This window comes from Antechinus flavipes, chromosome 3 (genome assembly GCF_016432865.1).
Source record: "Antechinus flavipes isolate AdamAnt ecotype Samford, QLD, Australia chromosome 3, AdamAnt_v2, whole genome shotgun sequence".
Classification (NCBI taxonomy): Eukaryota; Metazoa; Chordata; class Mammalia; order Dasyuromorphia; family Dasyuridae; genus Antechinus; species Antechinus flavipes.
The window spans coordinates 241,198,893-241,226,615 of NC_067400.1; the positions used below are offsets into that span (position 1 = coordinate 241,198,893).

The 27,723-nt window shown below is 34.1% G+C and overlaps 1 protein-coding gene across 1 annotated transcript in view; it reads left to right on the forward strand.

Annotated features, from left to right (window-relative positions):
* The window catches only part of C2CD2 (C2 calcium dependent domain containing 2), a 115,996-nt gene that overhangs the window by 24,412 nt on the left and 63,861 nt on the right, over positions 1-27,723 (forward strand). The window contains exons 3-8 of the mRNA XM_051984765.1: positions 4,045-4,140; positions 14,187-14,306; positions 19,039-19,143; positions 23,211-23,333; positions 24,022-24,145; positions 26,538-26,646. Coding sequence (XP_051840725.1) covers positions 4,045-4,140; positions 14,187-14,306; positions 19,039-19,143; positions 23,211-23,333; positions 24,022-24,145; positions 26,538-26,646 — 677 coding nt within the window. The remainder of the gene's footprint in view (positions 1-4,044; positions 4,141-14,186; positions 14,307-19,038; positions 19,144-23,210; positions 23,334-24,021; positions 24,146-26,537; positions 26,647-27,723) is intronic.

A 27,723-nucleotide genomic window follows, 5' to 3' on the forward strand; every position in this document is an offset into this window, starting at 1 on the left:
TGTGCCAGGCACTATTCTAAAGTACTGAAGACACAAAAAGAGATAAAAAGTGAATAGAACCAAGAGAATATCGTATATACAGTGGCAACAAGATTATGTGATAATCAACGGAGTTGGAACTAGCTCTTTTTAATGAGGTGATTCAGGACAATTCCAATAGATTTGTGATGGAGAGAGCCATCTGCATCCAGGGAGAGGACTTGGGGGGACTGAATGTGGGTTACAACATATAATTTTCACCTTTTTTTGTTGCTGTTTGCTTGCTTTTTGTTTTCTTTCTTGTGCAGCATGATAATGGAGATAAGTAGGAGAATTACACACAACATTGGATTACTTATTGACTCGGGTGGGGCTGGGAGGAAGAGAAGGAGAAAAATTTGAAACACAAGACTTTGCAAGGATGAATGTTGAAAATTATTTTTGCATGTATTTTGAAAAATAAAAAGCTATTATTAAAAAGAGAGCGATAGAAAGACAGTCCCTGCCCCAAAGAGGAGACAAGCAAGCAAATATATATAAATAAGCTATGTGCAGGATATATTTTGTTTATCTTTTGTTTTTGAAGAGGACTAATGACATCACAGGTGATGTCTTGACTTGTTGTGGATTGGATTTAAGTGAGAGAGAATACTGAAAAGTTCTCAGCTTTACTGGTTCTTCCAGTTATTGAAGTCCAGTGGCATGACAAAAATCAAGATGACTGGTAATGGTCTAGCTTGCAGTGGATAAACTTGACCTCTTTAAAATCTTACTAAGCTCTAAGTACTCCACAGTGTCTGCTTCAACTGCCTCCATGGCCATTGGAACAAATTGTTCTAATCCTCCCATTCTGCTATGGGAAGTCTTCACATGCTTGTAGGAGAAACCTCCTCACAATTTAATGATATGTTTGAGGCTTGCTGATTATTTTTATCTTGCTTTAGCCCATCTACCCATACAGTTTTCCTGGGGTATGGCTACTGAACACACTATAACTTAGAGATACAGATGAGACTCGGGTGATAAATGGACACCAAACTAGGAGAAATAGTTTTTAGGATCAAACTAAATTCCTGACCACTATTCATTAATGGGGAAAGAGTGGCTACAAGTTTGTAAGATCTTAAATGATGAGCAGCCCTTAAAAAGTCTTAGCATGCCTTCACACCAGACATGCTAGTCCTCCCTGAACATACCATACACCTCAACGGGATAAATAGGAAATAATTAAAGAAGGGGTTGGAAAAGGCTTCCTGTAAAAGATGATATTTTAGTTGGGATTTAAAGGAAACTAGAAGAAGGCAGAGATGAGTAGGGGGAGCCTTCCATGTAAGGAGGATAGCTGGAGAAAACATCTTAAGCCAATAAGGATTTGTGGAACATCCAGAAGACATGTCACTGGATAAAAAAATGTATGTCAGGGAGTAAGGTATAAGATGACTGGAAAAGTAGAAAAGGGGCTAGGTTATGAAAGGCTTTGAACACTAAACAGTAGCAAGGGGGTGATATGATCGGACCTGCACTTTAGGAAAATCACTGGCTGAATGAAGGATGGATTGGAGTGGAAAAAGACTAGAGGCAAGCAGAGCCCCACCTATTGCAGTAGGTGATGTGAGCCTGCACCAACGTATTGGTAGTGTCAGAGGAGAAAAGGGGCATCTGTAAAAGATGTTGCAAAGATGAAATCAATGAGCCTTGGCAACAGATTGGATATGAGAGGTAAGGAATAGTAAGGAATCAAGGATGATACTTAGGTTTTTCAGTCTAAGGGACTGGGAGAATAGAGTTGCCTTTGGCAGTAATAGGGAATAAAAAAGGAGGGGAAGAATTTAGAAGGAAAAATAGTGAGTTCACTTTTAGGCATCTTCCTGGCAAGCTATCTACATTCAGTTTAAGACATCTGAAAGGCAATTGGAGATAGGACACTGAAAGTCAGCAGAGAGTTTGGGGCAAAATAGGGATATTTGAGAATGGTTAGCATAGAGATATAACTTAAATTCCATGGGAACTGATGAAATCACCAAGTGAAGTACTGTAGCAGGAAAAGAGAAGAAAGTTAGAACTCTGTGGAATACCTATAGTTAAAGAACGTGATCCCAATAAGGATCTAGCACAGAAAAAAGTAGCATTTATACAGACAAGAGGAGAACCAGGAGACAGTGGTGCCTCAAAAACCTAGAGAAAACAGAATATCAAGGAGATGAAGATAATCAGTAGTCAGTGGCTACAGAGAAGTTGAAGAGAATGAGAATTGAGAAGAGGCCATTGGATTTGTCAGTTAAGAGATCATTGGTACCTTTGGAAAAAGCAGTTTTCATGAAATGATGCGATCAGAAGTTGAATTTTTAGGAGTGAAGAAGAGAGTGAAAGAAATGACAGAAAGTAATGACACTTATTGTAGATGACCTTTTCATAGAGTTTTAACCAGAATGGGGTACAAAGGTTATAGAATGGTAATTAGCAAGGATGGAGTGATTTTTCAGGGGTGGGGGGAGGAAATGGGTACATAATAAACAATAGAGAAGTTAGTAGAGGAGTGGGGAAATTAAAAATGAGCAATGAAGTAGGTGGAATAGGATCATGTATATAGGTAAAAGGGGTTAGTGTTGGTAAAAAGTAAAGACACTTCTTGGGATGACACAAGGATGAAGGAGAAGATGGTAACAGAAGGCATCTGAGAGATAGGAAATGAACAAACAGCAAAAAGAGGGAGCTCATGGTGAAAGTCTCTAATTTTGGGAGGAAAATTTTTTTTTGAAAATATGGAGTAGACTTCTCATTTGAGAGAGTGAGAGAAGGGAGATGAAAAGGTTTGAAAGAGCTGCCCTGGAGATTAAAATACTGAATTGATAAAGAAGGTGACAAGTGCAAGGTAAATAGTTTGGGAGAGAATTGAAGTTAAGAGATTAGATGTCTACAATGAGGAAAAGGTCCATGTCTTTGAAGCCAAGGATTACAATATCATCTAAGTCTTTCCATACTTCTCTGTTTTTTCAGATTGATCATTTCTTACAACAAAGTAATATTCCTTTACATTCATCTACCTCAGTCTAACAGTTCCTTCTTTGTTTACAGTTTTTTACTACCACAAAAAAGGCTGCTTCAAATATTTAGTGTATGTAGGAATTTTCTTCTAAGTGAATCCACTTAAAAGAAGGATCAACATTCATAGTAGGTAATGGGAAGTCATAGTGAGTAGAATTTGATTAGGACTTCATGTTGAAAAATAAAAATAAAAATGGTTAAAAAATTTCTTTTTAGCATATTATTATAATTGCTAACTCCTCTATATTTTCTGATAAAATATCAGGCTGGTAAGTTGGTCTTTAGCTATTTTTTTTCTTCATTTACCTTTTGATGGATTTTTAAATCGTTCTTTTCTTGTCCTTACTGAATTTACTGCATTTGAGAACTTTTTTCATTTCATATCTATCACTCCTCTATCTTTCTATAATTCCCTCATGTCCAATTTTGATAAATATATCTTTCTACAAAGCATTACTGATAATAATTGTCATTATTAATAATACAACTTTAAGTTAGAGATATCCTAGATTTAAAGGTAGGAGAAAGTGGACCTTGCTATGAAAGCAAGAATGTCACAGAGGACTTCTTGCTTATGAAGTTACTTCTCTCCCTTCCTCCCTATTTCCAGTCCTCCCTTTTGGAGAAGAATAAGGAAGTGCCTATTAGTACCCATCTAAAGGGTCTTTTGAGGGATGTAGGATGTGGATTTGTGAGGCAAGTGAGATAGACAAAAGAATTTGGTGACTTGTTATGTTTTTATCACATGAGTTTTCCCATATTAGGTTTTAGGTTTGTTAGTATGCTTAATTATTTGATATCTGGGGATTTTCCTGGTCTATATATTGAAATTACAGTAATGTAGGGACTTTAGCCAAAAACATGTTTCTGTTCTTTTATATTGAATTGTAATATAGCAAGATGGAATGGGAAATGTTTATTATATAAATAAATCTTATTAAAAGATGTAACATGTATATTTTCTTTTAAAAAATGCAATATCATAATTTATTACCATATTTCCTCTTTTTCCTTTCTCAGGGACCACTATTTCTTACATTTGAAGAGGACCAAGTTCAAAATCCCTTAGAGCTAGTAGTTCAGCCTATTGTGAATGTTGGCAAGTCTGTACAGAAGGTAAGTTTTAAAGTCTTGTGTCTGAGGGCAATGAATTTAAAGCTGGACTTCGAAATTATTTTTGATTTACCATTACTGGCAAAAACAAAACAGCAACAACAAAAAAACCCCAAATACTACAATTTTGCTTACATCAAGAAATTTTCTGAATAATGTGGAGATTTCACCATTCTAGTTGTTATAATATATATTGCCATCAATAGTTGAGTCTCACTATAGGGTAGTTCCTTCATGTGTATATATATATATATATATATATATATATATACTTTTTTTTTTACCCTCAATAGTATTTTACTTTTCCAATTACATGTAAAGGTAATTTTCAACACTCGTTTTTATAAGATTTCAAGTCCCATTTTTTTTTCTCCCTTCTTCCTTAATTCCCCCCGTCCAAGACAGTAAGCAATCTGATATGTTTTCCATGTATAATTATTTTAAACATATTTTCATAGTAATTATGTTGTGAAAGAAGTATCAGAATAAAAGGGGAAAAACATAAGAAAGAAAAATCAAGCAAGTAAGCAAAAGTGAAAATACTATGCTTCAATCCACAGTCTCCATAGTTCTCTCTCTGGATAGAAACAGCATTTTTCTATTCCAGGTCCATTGGAATTGTCTTGGATAACTGTGTCTCTGAGAAGAGCTAAGTCTGTTACAATTGATCGTCACATAATCTTGCTGTTATTGTGTACAATGTTTTCCTAGTTTTGCTCACTTCATTCAACATCAATTCGTGTTTTTGCAGGCTTTTCTGAAATCAGCCTATTCACTATTTCTTATAGAATTAAATATTCCATTGCATTCATATACCATAACTTAGTTATCTATTCCTCAATTGATGGGCAACCATTTAATTTCCAGTTCCTTGCCACCAGAAAAATTGCTACAAACATTTTTGCATATATGGTTCCTTTTTTCTCTTTTATGATCTCTTTGAGATACAGAACCAGTAGTGATACTGCTGGATTATAAAGGGTTTTCGCGTTTTATAGTCCTTTTGGCATAGTTCCAGCTTGCTTTCTGACATGGCTGAATCAGTTCACAACTCTACCAAAATCAATGCATCAGTGTCCCAGTTTTTCCATATTCCTTCCAACATTTATCATCATGTGTTAGTAAATATTACAGAATTTTAGAGCTATGGTTCTTTTATTTTTTTAAAAGATGAACTACATTTCTTATATTACAGTAATTTTTGAAACCTTATATAAAAATTATGAAGCTATAACATTATGAAGAAATAGATAACATATAAATTTTTTTCTCAGAGAGGTCTTCATGAAAACTTGAATCATTATATTTCTATGAAGAAATGTTGAAACTTTTCTAAAAGTAAATTTCTGAAGAGCAGAAGTTCTGAACCTTTTCTGGGTCATGAATCTCTGGCAGTCTGGTGAAGCCTGCAGACACCGTCTCAGAATAATTTTTAAGTTCATTAGATTATAATGGAAATTAATTATATTGAAATATAGTCACCAAAACAAGGAATTTTAAAAACAAGTTCATGGATCCCAGATTGGAAATTCCTCTTTTAGAGTTATTATAATTCAAACTTTGGGCTACTCCAGAATATAAATTTGATTATTTTTGAGCTTATAATGGAGACTGAGAAAAGTTGAAGATAGAATTCACTGGTTCAAGAAAGAGCAGGGGAAGAAGAGAAGTGAAAGAAAAAATACTCTGGCCTGTATGTATTTGAGAAGGCTAAAAACTAATTATCTCTCCATTTGATATTTCAGATTCTGAGATCCATTCTCAGTCACTGATAGCTTCCCAGGGGTATAACAAAAATTGACACTCAATTCTTCTTTGAGAGGTTGGTTCATCCTGAGAATGACAACTGTGGCTAGCTTCTTCTTTAGTTAATACATTGATTTTCTTAATTCTCTCTCAAGCAATATTGTTGACCAAGTCTTATTCCAGAAGCTTTACACCATTGATTGAGATGAGAAGCAGTTATGACACATGTAAATTCCTTTTCCTTATCTCACAATGAATTAACATCATCCCTTCCCATTAACCTATTTTCTCTAAACACTGAGAAAGAAATCACTCCTCACCAAGACCAAACTTTCTACATATACCCTGATCCCATTTCTTCTCATCTGCTTCAACAATCTTTCCTTATTATCATCTCTCTCTTCCAACCTATAGTCTAATTTTGATTATCTCTCCTTATCTATTGGAATCTTTCCTGCTATTTATAAATATACCTTGGTCTTGACTAGATCCTGTCATTTCTGCTATTGTCCTATATCTCACCTCCATTTTGGAGCCAAACTCTATCTATGGCCTTTTCTCCATCCTTATGTTTCCTAACCATTGTAGAGTATTTTATATTGTCATCCCACTCTCAGGGTTTTTGTTACCACTGCTCTTTTCTACTTAACTATTTAACTGTTACTTCTCATTCTCCATTAGTAGATCATCTGTGGAATATACCAAAACTCTGTCTTAGGCTCTTTTCTGTTTTTACTTTACATACTCTCACTTGGGTTCTTATTAGCTCCCATAAGTTAGACTATAGTTCAGTATAGTTCAAGTCCAATGTTACCAATAAGCTTCTCAAATGTAACATGCCCCAAACTGAACACATCATCTCAACCTCCAAATTTACCCTTTTACTTGTTTCTTTTGAGGACACCTCTATCTTTTGGTCACTTTACTGCCATTCTTTACTATTACCACTCATCCCACATAGTCAATCAGTCTTTATTTCTTTTTCCACAATGTTTCTTTTTTTTTTCCTTATTCTTTTAATTAAACATTTATGAAATATTTTTGAGTTTTGAATCATCTCCCTTCCTTGAAACCCTCCCCAATCCACTGAAAAGGCTAGCTTTATGATATTATACATGTGAAATCATGTAAAACAGGAATTAAAAAAGAAAGACTAAAAAATTTATGCTTCAATTTGCACTCAGAGTTTGTGAGTTCTTTTTCTGGAAGTGGATAGCATTTTTCATTGAGTTCTTTTAGAATTGTCTTGGATCGATTCCAATAGACTTGGGATGGAAAATGCCATCTGCATCCAGAGAGAGAACTATGGATACTAAATGTGAATTGAAACTTGTTCAGCCATTTCCCAGTTAATGGACATTCCCTTGATTTCTAATGTTTTGCTGTCACAAAAAAAGCTGCTATAAATATATTTATATAGGTCCTTTTCCTCTTTCTTTAATCTCTTTGGGACATGAATCTAACAGGGATATTGTTAGGTCAAAAAGTATATACAGTTTTATCTTCCTTTGGCATAGTTCCAAATTATTCTCTAGAAGGGTTGAACCAACTACCAACAAATAGTGTACCTATTTGCCCACATCCCTTATAGCAGTTGTCATTTCTGATAAATGCAAGATGGTATCTCAGAGTTGTCTTAATTAGCATTTCTTTAATCAGTAGTGATTTAGAGCATTTCTTCATATGGCTATTATGGGCAATGCATGTATAATGAGACCCCAGATCATCAAAATTGTCTTGCTGTTTGTTGAATTTGTCAACAATAGAACTTCACCCAAATGGGTAGAGACTTCCCAAGTCAGGTTACATGAGACTCATATGTATTGTAACTACAAAGGAAGGAGAAGGATTCAAGCTAAAGGAGTTTAGGAGGGAATGTTGTGAGAGCTAATAGGTTAGATAGAATATCTTCACATGAATGACCAAGCTAATTCCTGGAAACAGTGAACCTTGAAGTCTTCCTGAAGAGATATTATATAGCATGTTCTTATAGAGACCTGATTTGGGTAAGGAACATGGCAAAGCTGTATTTTAATTGGTAAGCTAATGCTTAACACAAGATGGAAGAAGCTGTCTTCATTTCACCAAGATGGAGGGAGTTGCTTTCATTTGTTATCTACATTTTAGATACCTTTAATTTCTTCTGGAAACTGTCTGTTCGTATCTTTTGACCATTTATCAATTGGGAAATGGCTTTTATTTTTACAAATTTACTCAGTTCCCTAAATATTTGAAAAGAGGCTTTTATTAGAGGAACTCTATATATTTTTTAAAATATTATTTCACTATGAATGGTACATTTTAGCAAAATGTAGTTTCCCTGATTATCTCTTAAGTCTATTTTTTATTTTGCTTTGTCCGAAATCATTATTGATAGCCTTTTGTTTTTTTTAAAAACTTCAGCTGAAGCGCATTAAGTTCTGCTCTAGCCCCTTATTTTAACTCTGTGTATGTGTGTGTATTTCTGTTTCAAGTGCATTGCTTGCAAGCAACATAGTTGGGTTATGATTTCTAATCCATTCTACTATTTGAATCTATTTTATGAGTGAATTAATTCCATTCACATTCACAGTGTGTCTGACTCTGTCATCCTGTGGACCATACTATTCATGCAGTTTTATTGACAAAGATATTGGAGTGATTTGCTATTCCCCTCTCCAGTGAATTAAGACAGAGGTTAGCTGCCTCTCATCTGTGATTTGCAACTCCATTCTGTTTTCTTCTATTTATTCTTTTTTCTCTTTTTTTAAATCCTGTTCTTCCTCAAAAGTCTGTTTTACTTCCAATCACTACCTCTCTTGGGGCAGCTTACAAGGTATTGACCTTAGACAAATCACTTAAATTTGTTTTCCTCAATTTCCTCATCTGTGAAATGAATTAGAGAAGAAAATGGCACACCACTCCAAAATCTTTGCCAAAAAACCTCAAACGGATTCACTAATGACCAAGTGGGATTTATACCAGGAATGCAGAGTTGGTTCAATATCAGGAAAACTTACCATAATAGATCATATCAATAACAAAACCAACAAAAATTATATGATAATCTCAATGGATGCAGAAAAAGCTTTTGAGAAACTACTGAACAACAGCTGCCTTCCTTAATCTGCCCTCCTTCCCCTTGCTTTTTTCATTTTTTCTCCTTCTTCTCTATTGAGTAAGACAGATTTCTGTATCTAACTGAATGTGTGTATATATATATATATATATATATGTCTTTCCCTTTTTGAACCAATTGTTATGAAAGTAAGGTTCAAATATTATCTGCTCCTCACTCCCATTTTCCTCTCCACTGTAAAAGGTCTTCCTTGTGTGCTTCTTTTATGTGGAATAATTTTTTCCATTCTTCCTCTTCCAGGGCATCCTTTCCCACCTCATTTTTTTTTTTTTTTGGATACCAAGATAATCAAATCATATTTATGCCCTCTGTCTACATAGACTTCTTCTGTCTATCCTAATAATGATAAAGTTCTTAGGGTCATCTTCTCATATAGGAATGTTAATTTTATTGAGCTTCTTATGATTTTTCTTTCACATTAATGCTTTTTGATGCTTTTTCTTCAGTCTTGTGTTTGAATGTCAGATTTTCTATTCAGCTCTCATCTTTTCAGCAGAAAAGCATAAAAATCCTCTCATTAATTGTTTTCCTCTTATGGATTATATCCATTTTTCCTGAGCAGGTTGTAATACTACCTCCTTTGTCTTTCAGAATATCAAAGTCCAAGCTTTCTTCTCCTTTCCCGTAGAAGCTGCTAAATTTTGTGTGATCTTCTACCTTTTTTCACATTATGGTCTTCTGGGTTTGTTTTAATCTTTTCTGCCACTATATTAGCTTATTAGTCAAGTACCTTTTTTTCCTTTGCTCATTTTTCTAGCTCATATCTTGAGTTTGAACTGTATATTAAGGTTGAACTTTGTTTATCTGAGGATGGGAAGGCACTGTCCTAAATTTCAGGATTTATCGTGCTATTGTTTCAGAACTAATCCTTGGGGGATCTGCAAGTTTTTGGTGCTTCCAAGGTAGTATGAAATGCAGAGAGATGTGATCATTGCTCTCCTGTTCTTACTCTGGTCTTTATCTAGGAAGGTTCCTTGCTTTTTTTTTTTTTTTTTAATTATAGCTTTTTTATTTTCAAAATATTTACATGGATAATTTTTGACATTCACCCCTATAAAACCTTATGTTCTAATTTTTTTTCCCTTCCCTTCCCTTTCCCCTTCCCCTAGTTGGCAAGTGAGCTAATATATGTTAAATATATGCAGTTTCTCTATACATTTCCACAAATATGCTGCACAATAAAATCAGATCAAAAAGGAAGGGCCTCTTGCTTTTGTATATCCACAAGTTCTAGCGTGCCTCTGAGCCCTGGGATAGTGATCCGTTTCCTTGCTCTCCTGTAGAAACAAGCTTTAGTGCTCCTCTCTCATACGGAACTGTGACCAGTACTGCATATAATCAGTGAAGATTCACTTAGTGCTAGCAAAGGCTCTCCTGTAATATCTTTCTGAACAATTGCCTGAATTCCTTTCCTTTACCTTCTTTGGGCTGAGAGCTCCTCAAGCTGTTGCCATTATTGTAGTTGCCACGGCCTGCACCTAGTGTTCCATCAGGCTGGGCCTCATCCCACTGTCACAGATCTCCCCTGCTAACCTCTAGAATTGTCTGGAGCTGGAAAAATGTCTCACCCTGTCCTTCTGTTGGTTCTGATAGTCCAGAATTCAATTTGAGGATTTATTCTAAGGGAATGTTGGGAGATCTCGGCTAGATTGCTGCCTCTACCATTTTAGCTCTGCCTCTTCTCACAATATTTCTAATGTATGTATGTAAAGGTCAGAGGAGAAAGGTCATATTCAGTGCACCAGGAAGTAAACAAGCTGTTATGCTTGAGATCCTCGGAAGTGATTTGTTGTGAGCAAGCAGAAACTGCATTGTGGGCCATATTGAGATTGCTTCGTTAATGGAAAGTGTCTCCTTCTCTGATTGGTTGCATGTGTGACCTCTGTTTAAGCTCTAACGAGGAGGAAGTATCTCTCTTTAATCTGGTATTTACCTGGGCGTCAATAAGAGGTCAGGGGCAGGATGTGAACATGTGAATAAAAGACTGTGAGCTTGTACATGGCTGTTCTTGAGCTCACTTCCGGTACTTAACCTGCAATTCATAGGAAACAGTAGCTAAAGATTTCTGAAGATCTCAGGAAGAGATTTCTCTAAGGGCCTGGGATTTAGGAGAGACTGGCAATGCAAATGCAGAGGAGTACTAGGGTGTTCACAAATGAAGTGAATGCCCAGAGTCAAGCATTTTACATCTGTATATTACCTTTTCCTTACTCTCATGTTCACTACTTTGGGTTAGCCCTCTTCATTTATGAATTATATTATTGCAGTACTTTTCTATGTGTCTCTCTGATTCAAGTCTCTCCACACTCCCTTCTGTCTCCCACACAAATACCAAGGTGACTTTTCTAAAGAATACAACTGACTGTGTTACCCTGTTGTGTTTAGCCATTCAATTGTGTCTGACACTTTGTGATCCTATATGGGATTTTCTTGGCAAAGATACTGTAGTGTTTTGCCGTTTCCTTCTCTAGTGGATTAGGCAGAGAATTTCTAGCATCACACGATGAATGTTTGAAGTGAGTTTTGAACGTAGGTCTTCCTGACTCGAGGCCTAGAGCTCTATCCACTGACTCATGTAGCCAAACTTAAGATACCTCTCAGGAATTCAGTCATTTTTCCAGTTGTGTCTGACTCTTCATGACCATATTTGGGGTTTTCTTGGCAAAGATGCTGTAGTGATTTGCCATTTCCTTCTCTGGTTAGGTCTTCATGAGTTCATATCTGGCCTCAAAAGTCTCAGCTCAATCATTACAATTTACCTGAAACCTTTCCTGATCATCCTAGATACGAGTATCTTCCCTATGAACCCTTTTGTTGTTATTCAGTTGTTTTTGGTTGTGTCCAAATATCTGTGATCTCATTTGGGATTTTTTTGGTAAAGATATTGGAGTGATTTGCCATTTCCTTCTTTAGCTCAAGTAGAGCAAATAGTCTTAAGTGACTTGCACAGAGTCACTTATAACTATATATATAACTAGTAAGTGGCTGAGGCTGATTTGAACTCAGGAAGATGTCTTCCTGTTACCTTGTATTAATTATGTATATGAAATATATACTTATATATATGTACACATGTTCATCCCCATGACAATATAAATTCCCTCCGATCAGGTGCTGTTTCACTGTTAACTTTATCTTCTTAGTATTAGTGTAGTTCTTCTCAAATAATAATAAAATAAAATAAATAATAATATTTTAAAAATAATAATAATAAATTATTATTTGTTGGTTGAAGTTACATTATGGGTAATTGATATTTCTCAGTAATCTATCAATAGCAATAACAAAAAATTCCAAGTCGTTTAAGGTTTGAGGCAGCTTGAAGGAGCAGTGGATAGGACCTGTCCAGCCTCAGACTAGCTATCTAATCTATACTCAAGATACTAGCTATCTTGGGCAAGTCACTTAACCCCAATTGCCTTGCTAATACAAAAAAAGAAATAAACAAATCCTTTAAGGTGCATGTTAAGAACAATACCTAAGTGTGAAGGGGCAAATTAGTTCTCCAAAAGCCCCTACAGCTGTGAATCATAACACATTTGAAGAAATTGCAAATCATCCTTTACTGACACAGAGGTTGCTTGTAAATTAGGAATGAAATAAATTGGAGATAAGAGGGAATAGGAGAGAGGTCAGAGAACTCTCAGTTTCCTTGTATAATTATCATCCTCTCACATGAAGAGATCTATTTTGCTGGACAGAATTAGATCTCCAGCAGCCACTAGTAGGTTGCTCCCATAACAAGTTCACATGTGTACTTTGATTTAATAATTTTAGTTGTAGAAGATTCACATTTTATGATTTTTTTGCTCTCTTAAATGAATTAATTTTGTAATTATTTTTCCTTCATTATATAACCTGTTCAATGACTTTAAATTTTAAATTCTTAAGATTCTTCTAAGTTTTTTTTAAGCATGATATTCTATATCTGTAAATCATGGTAATTACCTTCTTCCTCTAATTCCCAAATCTTCTTATTTTTTCTTTGTTTTCTCCTTCCAAATGTACCGAGGATGATGTGTAAATTTAATATGAAAATTTTTTTATATTCTGAGATAATAGCTACAACAGCTGAACTTTGATTTCTATATTTGAGGCATGTCATTTTATAACACCCATCTTCCCCATCAGCTTTACAAGCATGATATTAGCTTTTGATTCCTCACTCTTGCCATAAGCCTGGTGCACTGGCCCTCAGAATTTCATGCCTAGACTATTGTAAAACCTTCTGAATGGTTTCACTGCCACAAGTAAGTCTCTCCCTACTCTACTCCATCCTCTACTTAGATATCAAATTGATCTTCCTAAAATGCAGCTCTCACCATGTCTTCTTCCCCATTCATCCTTTGTTTAGCGTAAATGTCTTTCATAGCCTGTCCACTTATTACCTTTCTAGTTTTTTTTTTAACACTTTACACACACATACACACATTCCCACCTCCCTTTTATCTCCAATTCTGTGCTCTAGTGTTGTTGACCTGTTTGCTGTTTCTCACAAAAGATGAGTACTCCTATTCTAATTTTGTGCATTTTAATGATCTATCCCTGATGCCTGGAATGCTTTTATCATATTTGACTTGTTCATATATGACTTGTGGTTTTCCTGGCTTCTTTCAAGTACTAGCTTAAAATCATACTTTTTGCAATAAACTTTATCTGATCCCAGAAAATGCTAATGCTTTCTGTATACTTATGTATATGATTATTTATATTTTCTTTGCATTAGACTGTGAGCTTGTTGAGAGCAGGAACTGCTTTTTTGCCTTTCTTTATATCCTTAATACTTAATAAGTTCCCAAAACATAGTAGGTGTTTATTAAATGATTTTCGACTAATTGAATTGTTGACTTAACTGACTGGGGATGTATAGAAAATTTAATGCTAGCAAGTGTGCCCAAAGGAAGAAGAATCATAATAACCGATTTGACAATTGCCATATTGAACTTTTGGGGAAAAAATACTCTATATTAAAGGTCATTTTTAGAATACTGTTTCCAGGATCTCAAGTATTAAATTCAATGATATTCAATCAAATTTGAGAATTTAAACTCATAGCTAGCTATGGAATACTTATAAATAAAAAAAGTATATGCAAATTGTATATATACAAGATTTTTATTGCTCTATAAAGTTTTTTTATATTTTAAAATTTTAACTATTTACTTCCTTCTCTCTTCTCTCTCAGGTGGTATCCTATAATGTTGGTGGAAATTCAATTCAATTTATAGTTCATGTGTTTTCTGCTTCATCTGATGCTTCAAAATGTCAGTCATATGGTGTACAGCTATCTCCATTTCATTTACAGGTAAAAGTTAGTGGGGGTTTTTTCTTTTTATATCATGAAAGCTTGCCATGGAACCTGCCCAAGTTGTTTCATTGAAATGAAAGGAAAAGCATTACAAGTTAGCTAATATGTGCTATATATTATATAAAATGTACTATAGAAAAGATCAACAATCTTTTTTTTTTTAACAAAACATCACTTTTTATTCAAGATGTAACAGCAATATTATGTTAAAATTGACATGTTTAATCCTTAACTGCACCAAGTAAACTCAGCCACTTAAGTGTTTTTAAGAAGTTATTCCCCCCCCAAAAAAATGAGGAAGATTTTCTTTCCCACTGTCCAGCAACATAGTTTCCTGCTATTTGTGTGTATACACAACATATTCTTTATTGTTTCAACTAGTGACCAAATTGCTGGGAAAATTTGACAGCAATTTTCCTCACAGACATTCTCTACTTGGATGAATATTATTTGCATAGATTTTTTTTGCATGCTCTTCCTCCTGGAAACTTTGTTGATTAAGATCCTATATAAATTTGTAACTGTTAAAGCACCAATGGATGGTTTTTTGTGGTTTTTCCAATTAATGGGATTCCTCCTTTCTTCCTAAATGCCAGAGGTAATGACATTTTATTATTGTAGATGGCCTCTGAAAAGGTGTACTTGAATCTAGGTTAGCATGATGCTTATAGTTAAATACCTACTCAATGGGAGATAATGGTTTTCTATGGTGAGGTAATGGTTGCAGGCGCTCAGTGTGGTGTAGTGATATAATGGTACTGAAGTATTTAAGGGCTGGGACAACTGGGAACATTCTCTCAGCCACAGACACAAGAGAAGATGCCAGATTTCAGATTCTTTGACCAGCCACGTGGCAGTTCTCCTGCCTCCTTTACTCCTCCACCAGGACCAAGGACTTGGGCTAATCCCAAGGTCCTCCAGAGAACTAGTCCAGACTTTACAATTACATACCCAAATAATAGTTCCATACTGGACACTGCATTTCAGCTTTCTGTTGACCTAAGATAGTAGAAGTACATTGTGACTTTAAGTAGGACATGCTCTATTTTATATGTATCTGTAAAAAATGCTTGACCTTGGGCATTCACTTATTTATGAACAAGTACTATGCATTTTTACACTGTCAGTCTCCTAATTCCCAGGCCCTCAGAGAAACCTCTGGATACTACACTGTCTTTTGCAGTGTATAAATCAATTTTATCAAGCTTACCTCGTTCTGAGCTCTTCAGAGGTCTCTGGCTACAGTTTCATAAACTGTAGTTTAAAAACCAGTAGCGTGCTCAAGAACAGCCATGTGCAAGCTTAAAGTCTTTTATTCACGTATTCACATTCTGCCCTGACCTCTTGTTGACTCCCAGGTGAACACCCACGTGTTCAGAACCTGCCTCCAACTTCTCAGCTACTCCCAGGCTAAAAGGCCGGCTTCCTCCTCCATAAAGCTTAAGTAGGGTCTATGAGGTCACACACACAGCCAATCAGAGAAGGAGACACTCCTTTTAACAAAGTGCTCTCAATATGGCTAGAATTCCTGCCCACCAAGTGATCACTGCTCATAGAAACTACTGAGATCTCACGCATTTCTGGCTTGTTTACTTCCTGTTTGCATTGAACGTGGCTTTTGTCCTTTGACCCTAACTTTTTTTTTTTTTTTTTTTTTTTTTTGCTGAGGCAATTGGGGTTAAGTGACTTACCCAGGGTCACACAGCCAGAAAGTGTTAAGTGTCTAAGGCCAGACACTTAACCAGTGTTAACCAGTTAACCAGGCTCAGGTCCTCCTGACTTCAAGGCTGGTACTCTATCCACTGCATCACCTAGCTGCCCCATGTATCTTTTTTTTTTTAAGTTTCATTTATTTTTGGTGATAAATATGTATTAATTTTTCAAACATTTCTTGATGAATAATGCTGCAAGAGAAAAATCAGAATGAAAGGAAAAAACCATGAGAGGAAAAAAAGAAAGATTTTATCACTGTAAAAACCGAGAACCAGCTATGATTTAGCTATAAAGAGTAATAATACATAAGCAAATTAGAAGAACAAAGGATAGTCTATCTTTCAGATCTGTGGAGAAGGAAGGAATTTGTGGCCAAAGAAAAACTAGATAGAATATGTTAAAATTCAAAATGGAATTATTTTGATTATATTAAGTTAAAATTTTTTTATACAAACAAAAGCATTGAAGACAAGATTAGAAGGGAAACAATAAACTGAGGGGGAAATTTTAGATCCAAGGGTTCTGATAAAAGCCTCATTTATTGACTCAAATTTATAAGAATATAAATCATTCTCTAATTATTAAATGGTCAAAGGATATGAACAGACAATTTTCAGATGAAGAAATTAAAACCATCTCTAGTTATATGAAAAATGCCCTAAATTATTATTGATCAGAGAAATGCAAATTACTCTGAGATACTACTACATACTTCTCAGATTGGCTAAGATGACAGGAAAAGATAATGATGAATATTGGAGATGTAGGGAAACCTGGGACACTAATGTATTATAGGTAGAGTTGTGAATTGATTCAACCATTTTGGAGAGCAATATGGAACTATGCCCAAAGGGCTATCAAATTATGCATACTCTTTGATTCAACAGTGTCATTGGGTCTGTTTCCCAAAGAAATGATAAAAGGAAAAGGAAAAGGACCCCCATGTGCAAAAATATTTATGGCAGTTCTTTTTGTAAGGGCAAGGAAGTAGAAATTGAGTGGATGACCATCAGATGGAGAATGGCTGAATAAGTTATGGTATGTGAATGTTATTGAATATTATTGTCCTATAAGAAACAATCAGCAGGAGTATTTCAGAAAGCCTTGGAAAGGCTTACATGAATTGATGCTAAGTGAAGTGAGTAGAACCAAGAGTTGTATCCAGTAAAGAAAAGATTATGTGATGATCAATTCTGATGGATGTGGCCTTTTTCAACAATAAGATGATTCAGGGCAATTCCAATAGACTTGTGATGAAGATAGCCATTTGCATTCAGAGAGAGAGGGCTGTGGAAACTGAATGTGGATCACAGTATTTTCACCTTTTTTGTTGTTGTTTTACTTGCATTTTGTTTTCTTTCTCATTTTTTTTCTTTTTGATCTGATTTGATAATTGTGATTTGTGATTTGTGATTCGATAATTGTAATAATTGCATGATAATTGTGGAAGTATGTATAGAAGAATTGCACATGTTTAACATATATTGGATTACTTGCTGTTTAGGGGAGGGAGTAAGAGAAAGGGAGAAAAAATACAGAACACAAGGTTTTGCAAGGGTGAATGTTGAAAACTATGCATATATTTTGGAAAAAAAAAAAAAAGAAAAGAAACTGAGGAGCAGAAAGGGTAGTGACTTGGCAGGATCATACAGGTAGTAAATACCCATGGCTAGATTTGATTTCAAGTTCTCTGATTCCAGTGTACCATGATATCTTCAATATCTTTTCAAATTTCTATTGTCATGATATTATACTAAAAAGTTATTTTATTTAGTTATTTTAATTAATGCTGTCAGGTTAAGAGTCAGAATTGATGAATCCAGCATGTATTGATGATTCTACTAATTGTACTTGATTTATCAGATAGATTCATACTCTATTAATTAGATCCATTATAAGCAATTACCACTGCATTACTCCTCCTCCCCTTTCTCCAAACCCCCACTCCAAGTGAAGCATTTGAAATAAGCTTCATTTGCCTCTCCACACCTGCAAATCACTGTTGTCTACTCCCTAGTAACTTTTGTTTCAAAGCCACAATTTCTTTTCTTCCTAGAAAACATTTGACCAAACACTAGTGTTTGATGGGTCATGAAAAGCACTGATGAAATGACCTACAGTTGATGGCCCATAATTGATGACTTATTGTTAATGATCCCTGAAAGTCCTGCTGACAAAGTGTTTATGATTGATAGACATTGCTGTTAACTAATCATAGGAGTTCTTCCCCTTTTGAAGCTTAAATACTCATGGGTGTTTCCTTGATTATCTTTGGTCTGTGAGCAAGGTCTTGGAGTCAATTGATTAGAGACTACCAGTATCACTAATAAATTGATCATATTTGGATCAGTGAATTTTCTGCCTCAGTGAATTTTGTGACAAGACTGGAATTTAGTGGGACATATGCAACATATGTAATATAGCTAGTATACCTGCAATCACCAAAGATTTAGTATTAATGCCAAAAGTAAGTCTATGTTCAATTCTCTTATAACAGGGTTCTAGTTTTTAAAAAGACTTTAATTCCTAATGACCTGCCCTTTTGTATGATTCTTTGGTAATTGTGTTACATTAATGTAACTAAAATATCTCTTCTTTACATAATCACTTTGACTTATGATGATAGAAAGTTATTAGGAACCCATAGCAAACATTTCACTTGTCTTGTTTATTTGGCTAGAATTCAATAAGGCTATTGCATTAAAATATAACCCATATGATTATGAGGGTGTGACCTAGGGTGGTAGCCATGTGATAGAAAAAAAGAAAAAGGACTGATATGAGAGATGTAGAGATAGAGTTCACACAATTTAGAAATAAATTGAATGTGAAGGGTGAGGGTGGTAAAAAAAAATTAGTATCTATTCCATTTAAGTCATCTTTAATGAATTCCATGAATTCATGGAAAATTTAATAATGTATTATGAGAAACCAAATTGCTAAATTTGAAAACTGCTTTCGTTAAAAGTGACCATTATATCATACTAATACTAATAATCAGTTTTTCCATTAATAGTTGGAACTTCATATGAAAGAGAAAAGAGAAGACATATTGATAAAGTGGTCCTTCCTCAATGCTTCAGAGATAAATATAAAAATCCAGCCTAAAGAAACACAGGAGGTTAGTTTTTTTTTTATTATTATTATTAATTCTAACACATCTCATATGACAATTATATTGCTTACATATAACTTACTCATCATTTGTTATAGAACAATAATATTACATTACATTCATATACTATAACAGTTAGCCATTCCCCAATGGCGGGGTATCTTTGTAATTTCCACTTCCTTGCCACTACAATAAGCTTGCTGCAAACATCTGTGGATCTTTTTCCCTCTTTTATGATCTCTTTGAGATGCAGATCCAATAAATATCACCATTTTTAGACTGATATTCTATGTCCACTTCATCTATAGAAATCCAACTAATTTACATTTAGCCATGGACTAGTCCTGCTCATCCAAAAAATGGTCCTAAAAAATCAGTAGAAAATGTCCATGTGCTTTGCCCTCAGTGTGACTCTCAGTCCCTCATTGTCTTTCTTCCCAATCCATAATATAACTCTCTTCTCTCCAATTTTTATCATCTTATTTTTGCATAGTCCTTTAAAATTTTGAAAGCACTTTTCTTAAAAGAGTCCTTTAAGTTCTAGATAATGCAAGAACATTTTTTCATATTTTTCAGCTGAGAAAACCAAGGCTGGCTTTCTGATGTTCAGAGAAATTATTTTAAGGCAAAATTTGAATTCATGTCTCACCTGATTCCAAATCTATTTACTTGATCCACTGTATCATGATGCCTCCATCCATTTTATTATGGTATTGAACTTGTGGTTGACCTATTTCCCATTTTTATCATTACATTACTCACCCTGCTAATCCCCTCACAACACAGACACAAACCAAAAAGAGGAGTTAAAATCTTGTTTCAGACATGTGTAATATGACTTTGAAGAAGTCATTTGAATGGACCTTTGTACAAATCCTAGTTTTTATTTTTGATTTCAATATAATTTTAAACAAAACTAATGCAGACAAGATTAGAAGGGAAACAATAAACTGGGAAAACATTTTTACAGTCAAAGGTTCTGATAAAGGCCTCATTTCCAAAATATATAGAGAATTGACTCTAATTTATAAGAAATCAAGCCATTCTCCAGTTGATAAATGGTCAAAGAATATGAACAGACAATTCTCAGACAAAGAAATTAAAACTATTTATAGCCATATGAAAATATGCTCCAAATCATTATTAATCAGAGAAATGCAAATTAAGACAACTCTGAGATACCACTACACACTTGTCAGATTGGCTAGAATGACAGGGAAAGATAATGTGGAATGTTGGAGGGGATGTGGGAAAACAGGGACACTGATACATTGTTGGTGGAATTGTGAACACATCCAGCCATTCTGGAGAGCAATTTGGAACTATGCTCAAAAAGTTGTCAAACTGTGCATACCCTTTGATCCAGCAGTGTTTCTACTGGGCTTATATCCCAAAGAGATACTAAAGAAGGGAAAGGGACCTGTATGTGCCAAAATGTTTGTGGCAGCCCTGTTTGTAGTGGCTAGAAACTGGAAAATGAATGGATGCCCATCAATTGGAGAATGGTTGAGTAAATTGTGGTATATGAACGTAATGGAATATTATTGTTCTGTAAGGAATGACCAGCAGGATGAATACAGAGAGGACTGGCGAGACTTACATGAACTGATGCTAAGTGAAATGAGCAGAACCAGATCATTATATACCTCAACAATGATACTGTTTGAGGATGTATTCTGATGGAAGTGGATCTCTTCGATAAAGAGAGCTAATTCAGTTTCAATTGATCAAGAATGGACAGAAGCAGCTACCCTCAAAGAAAGACTACTGGGAAATTGTGATGACCGCGTATTTAAAATCAGCTGAAGTCAGGAATTTAGGTTAAGGGGAAAATCTTCAATCTTTATTCTCAGTAGAGGTGAAGAAGGATTGCAATAGCAATATGGGCAGCTGCGACAGGAAGCCAGCTAGCAGAGGGGGATTGGAGGTGAAGGGCGGTTGCGATAACAATGCAAGCAGCTGTGTCAAGACACCAGCCAGCAGTCTCTCTTTCCTCTTCCTCTTCCACTCCCCTGCCTCCACCCACCAAAATCGTCATTTCCTATACAACACATCAGGACTTGCACAAAGAGTGGGCGGGGGCCATTCTTTCTCCAAGCTTATATATTAATGGAGTATGGTCCAATTACTATTTAGCCTCACGTGCTTGGAACCTCAGTGCATCAACTCAAGCCTCAGCCCATTACAGGAAATGAATATAAACTGCTTACATTTTTGTTTTTCTTCCCGGGTCATTTATACCTTCTGAATCCAATTCTCCCTGTGCAACAGGAGAACTGTTCGCTTCTACACACATATATTGTATCTAGGATATACTGTAACCTATTAAACATGTATAGGACTGCTTGCCATCTAGAGGAGGGAGTGGAGGGAGGGAGGGAAAAAATCGGAACAGAAGTGAGTGCAAGGGATAATGTTGTAAAAAATTACCCTGGCATGGGTTCTATCAGTAAAAAGTTATTTAAAAAACAAACAAACAAAAAAACAAACAAAACAAAAACAAAATATATGATTTTAAATTCCCTTATAGTATACAAATCTTAGATGTACTATAGACCCTTCTCTGGAGCTCTGTTATGTATTTACAACCACACAATTGTAAATTATACACTTTTACAAAATATAGGGAAATAGAAGAGCTAATTTAATCTTAGATACATACTTTTGAAATTATTCAATCAACATTTTAAAAAATTCTTTCCCCATCTGATATGCCACATTCAATGTGATTTTCAGTTGTTTTTTAACCTTAATATATTTTCTCTTGTCCAAGAATACTTGTCCTTATAACTTTATTTTGTTCTTTTCTCCAAATAATGTAACCAAATTTTTTCTAGATCCAATTTTTCCTATGCAGCAAGATAACTATATAATTATGTATACATATATTGGATTTAACACATGTTTTAACATACTTAATATGTATTGGACTACCTACCATCTGGGGGAGGAGGTGGGAGGAAGGAGCTAAGACTTTAGAACAGAAGGTTTTACAAGGGTCAATGTTGAAAAATTACCCATGCATATGTTTTGTAAATAAAAAGCTTTAATAAAAAATAAATTTAAAAAATAATGTAACCAACAGAATGAATCTTTCACTCCCAATCTGTTCAGGGTTTGTTATCTAGGAGCATTTTGAATACTACGTAATATTAATTATATGACTTTGGGATTTAACTTTTGGGCCTCAGTTTCTTACTCTATAAAAAAGAACTTGGCTTGGATGATTGCTAAGATCTCCTCCAGCCCTATATCTTATGAATTATTTCTCAAATTAGAAATTACTTATTAGCCTTATTTTAGACCTCATGCCTTTTATTAATTTTGGCTCCTACCTACCATCTGACTACCTCTCTCAGATTCTGTCATCAGTCCTTCAACTTATGTCTTCAACATTTTTGCTTCTGACAGATGATGTTGCCTTCAATGAGATAGAGACAGATGATATTTTAAATGTTTTAGAGGTTTTGTTTTGTATGTTTGTTACTAGTAAAATACTTAAGGTATCTGTTATCCCTTGTTCTTGTTACTTTACCCAAACCACTGATTTCTAGTCATGAGTACTCTTTTGTATAATCCTTGCTAATATGTTACAGAGCTCACACTGACAATATCTATGAAACAATTTAAAAATAAAATTTGTATTACTTATGCTATGGTCACAAAGAACATGTTATATAATTTAAATCTGAAAATACCTATGAAGTCATTCATTCCAATTGTTTATTTTATTCATGAGGAAATTAATACCAAGAGAAATGGTGACTTGTGACCACAAGATATAATAGTCAAGATTCAAATCCAGGTCTTATCACTCTGAATTTACCTCTTTTTTCACTGCACCCTGCTGCCTTCTTCATAAATATGATTTCTGTGATACTGTTTTTAACCTTTCAAAAAATAAGGTCAGGCTGTATTGTAACATTAATTTTCTACATCATTGTTGACCCAAATAGAAGCAAATCTCATACCAGATTTACTTTGTAGCGATATCATACTTATTTGAGTTGCATATTTTGGGTGACCTATTTTGCTTTTGAAATATTGATAATGTTTCCTTTTTTTCCCTCTAGGATCAGATAATTGGGACACTTGAACTATCCAAAGCTCTCAGGGATATTTTGAAACATCTAGTTAGTTCAGTCTCCCCATCAGTGGTTTTGAGCATAAAAACTGTGGATGTAAGAGAGGCAGAAGTAAGTTTTTTTCTTTGTTATTAATCTTTAATATCATCATTTCAGGGTCATTGTTGATCTGTCATTGGAAATTTACATATGTTTTTATAGCATTTCCCCATCTCTCATATCTCCTTTTCTTACTCCCATGCCTTCCAAATCTGTTGAATTTCAGTCCTTTTGATTGCTTTGCAACACAGTAGTGACTAGGATACAAGTAACTTTTTATATTCAAAGCCACAAATTGTATTCAATATAGAACATCATATCATATTACTCAGTGAAGAGTTGTTTTCATTATGTTCTGATGGGTGGCCTTGGAGACTGGGAGATCTGAGCTCATCTCTTGCTTCTGTGGCACATAGTGGTTTTGACAGACAAATCTTTCAAACTCCTAGGTAACTCCCTAAGATTGTATGCAGCAATTAAATTGTTTCTATTTGCAGAAAAAGTTTCTCAATAACAATTTTGATGTTCTAACCTTTCACTGATTCTTATTATGGCAACTTTTTAGTGTTCTTATGAGATGACTTATTGCATATTTTTTCAAGAACTTTCCATCATTTACATGACTTATGGACTGGAAATTGGGTATTTATCTCATTCGGTAATTTTATCTTGGTAGTTTGTTAGAAAGTAAAAAACCACTTGTTTTTTTTTCCTTATTCTTTTGGGTAAACCTTCCTTTGTTCTTATTTTCCTTCTACAGAGTATGCGCCACACTTCAACTCTTCCCCAGGACTTGTGCCCTCCTAAACCCCCAAGAGTTCACAAGCTTAAATTGTCAGTGAAGAACATTCAAGCAACACTGCTGAATAATCGTGGTTCTTCAGGTAGACTATTAGAAATATCAGACAAAGCTGTTGTTTCAGAAGGATGGAGTAGTAGACTAGGCTATTCTGTAAAACTGATAGTGCTTTTTGACACAAAAGAAATTGTAGCACACACACACACACACACATATATATATATATTAGATAAAAAAGGGAAAATGTTGACTGGAGCACTAGATAAATTGGAGGTGACTTAAATACAAGGGTTTGCTATGCTTCACACTCTGTGGTTCAGGAATCAAATTCCTGATTTTGATGATAGAAGCCTGATAGTACAAAACAAAAGAACTGAAGTAAGGAAGTTAGAAACCCAATTTACCTACTGCTCCAGTCAACATTTTTCCTTAACTGTTACAAGATCATGCTGTGAGATAAGCTTATTACTATTTTTTTAATCTCCAATTTTTTAAAGTTTTATTAATAGCTCTTAAAATATATATGTAAATGAAAGAAACATGGTTTGCTGATCAGTTATTTGAAGTAAAACTATTTTATTCTGTAGAAATTATTGTCCTTGTCAAGGATGCAGAGATAAATATATTTGGAAAAGCTGTGGACATATATGTGAGTGTGTGTGTGTGTGTGTGTGTGTGTGTGTGTGTGTGTGTATTTAATACCTCTTATGCTAAATATCTTTCTAATGGGATATTACTCTTCTTCAATAAGCTGATATTTTTCTATTTTAAAAATAAAATGATAGTTACAAAAACATCAATAGAAGGAAGATTTTCCTTGTAAGTTGCTCAAGTTCCAAGTGAGGATTTATTGAAAACAGCTTAAATTTGTTTATGAGCTGATGGTTAAATTTTCATTAGAAAAGAAAGAAATGGGAAGAGAAAATCTTTGCAGCAAATTTCTCTGATAAAAGTCTTAAATCCAAGATATTTAAATGACTAAAAGTAAGACCAAAAGTCAGTCCCCATAGAGAAGTGATTAAAGGAATTTTTCAAAGGAAAAAAATCCAAGCTATTGATAACCATCTGAAATATTTTTAAATCATTAATAATTAGATAAATGAAAATTAAAGTAAGCTTTGGATTCTACTTCATACCCATCAGACTAAGGTGATAAAAGAGGAAAATGGCAAAGGGTACTTTGCACTAATGTACTATTGGTACAGTTTTGAATTGATTCAGTTATTATAGAAAGCAGTTTCAAAATGTGCTGTAAAATTTTTTAAGTGTGCCCACCTTTGGCCTATGTATAATACTTGTAGACAAAGAAGTTGAGAAAAAGATCTATAATTATAAAACATGTCTACAGTTCTTTTTGTAGTAGCAAAGAATTGGAAACAAAGGGGATTCCTTTTAAATAATGAATGATTTTTTTGTGAACATAATAGAATAATGTGTTATAAGAAATGATGAAAAGGATGGTTTTAGGGAAACTGGGAAGACTTTTATGAAATTATGCAAAATGAAGTGAACAGAACAAGGAGAACACTAAGCAATAATAACAGTATAAAAACAAAACTTTGAAAGAATTAAGAATTTGAATCAATGCAAGATCCAACCATGATTTTAGAAGAGTGATGATGAAGCATTGCGTCCTCCTCTTGAAAGAGATTGAGTATAGATTGAGACCTTGTACTTTTTTGGACATAGCCAGTGTAGAAATTTGTTTTTCTTAACTATGCATATTGTCAAAAATGAGGCTTTTTATTTTATCTTGTTTTATTTTTTATAATGGGGTAGGTAAAACAAAGAGAAAATGAATTTTTGTTGGCTTAAAAAATAATTTTAAAAAATTCAGTTCCAGTGATCAAATTACAACACATAATTATTCCAGGTATTCCCTACTCCCCTCAGTCACAAAACACTTTTCATTTCCTTCCTCACATATATAGTGTATTCCTTTTGTTTTATGGTTATTCTTTGGTTTTGCAAATTTTAAATTAGTAACTTAATACAAACAAAGGATAGTGCAAATCTCAATTTATTTTCAGATGGGGAACATAGTTTTTATTTATCTATCTGTCCATCTATCCCTATCTATGTATATGTATATATGCATATATGGTTATTATTATTATTATCATTCTACAGAAAAATATGAGAATAAAAATGCTTCCAGGAATTTAAAAACTAAAAATTTCCAAATAATAAAGCTGCTTAACTGAAAAGTTTACAGTTATGGACAGATAGAATTTAAGAGTTTGAATTACATGGCGTTTTAAGATTTTTTTTTCAAAAAAGATACTAGACAATTGGTAATTTATCTCACCCAGATAGCTTGTCATCTTAAGAGACAAATTTCCATCATGGGAAACATTTATCTTGCCACCCATTTTGGCCTAAAGTTTAGCTATTTTCCCTCATTTGGGGTTTTTTATAATTGAACTACATTGGGATAAACTTTTGAAATTGTAAAATGTCACTCTTTTTCATTACAGGTAGCCTAAACTGTTTATTTGTGACTCAATTAAATGATCCTTTTCAGAAGTTCTGCAGCTCCGTAACTGAAAGTACTACAAACTTCACTTGGGATGAGGTGTTCACTTTGTGAGTATACCAACAAATAATTTACTTAAAGGTATATTTTTAATATAGTCAACTTTGAGTTAAAACTCTTACCTTTATGCAATTGGGGTAGAGAATTGTTGGTTTGTTCATAAGAAATGGAATATTTTGTTAAGCTTGTGAAGTAATTTGAAATATATGTGATAATGATGTCTTTAATGGAAAGATATGTTCTCTGACTTTAGAATATCAAGTTCTTGATGTTGATTATTTAAAATTAGTTTTTATTGATGTTATTTTTTTGTTACTATAATTTCCACCATTATTCCTTCTCTATCTCTTCCCAAAAAAATTATCCTATGTAACAAAAAGTAGTTTTAAAGACAAAAAGAAAAAAAGAGGAGGAAAAATAAGTTGATAGTATATTGAAAAATTTCAAAAATATGTTCAATGAGCCATACTTGTAGGTTGAGTTGGGGAAGTATCTTCTCATATCTCATTTCAAGAACCATGCTTATTCTTTGTAATTTTGCATTGTTTGAATTTTTATTATTTTGTAGTTCTTTTTATTTCTATTATTTTGGTGATTATGTATATTTTTATTGGCTGTACTAAACTGTACTCTGAGTTCATTTTGATCTTTCCATATTTCTTTGTATACATTGCATTTGCATTTCTTGAACACATTTTTTAAATAATGTACTACAACTTGTAAAGCCATTCTTCAATCTATAGGCATCTATTTTGCTATCACAAAAGTGTTGCTATAAATATTTTGGTGTGTAGCAATACTTTCTTGTAATGAAATCACTAAATCAAAGTTAATTTATTGGCATTATTCCAAGTTAATTACTAAATAATTCGTTGCTACTGATTTAAAGCTCCTCCAAGAAAGTACTAATGTGTCTGTTGACCTACAAACCTTGCAATACTGACTATTTTAGTCTTCTGTCATCTCTGCCCATTTGTAGGATGTGAAGTGAAATCTCAGGATTGTTTTTTGTTATTAAAGATTTGAATCATTCTTTCATAGAATTTTTAATAGTTTGAAATTATTTTGAATTATTTTTTCATATCCTTTGACCATTTATCTTTTGGGAAATGACTTTTGGTTATGTG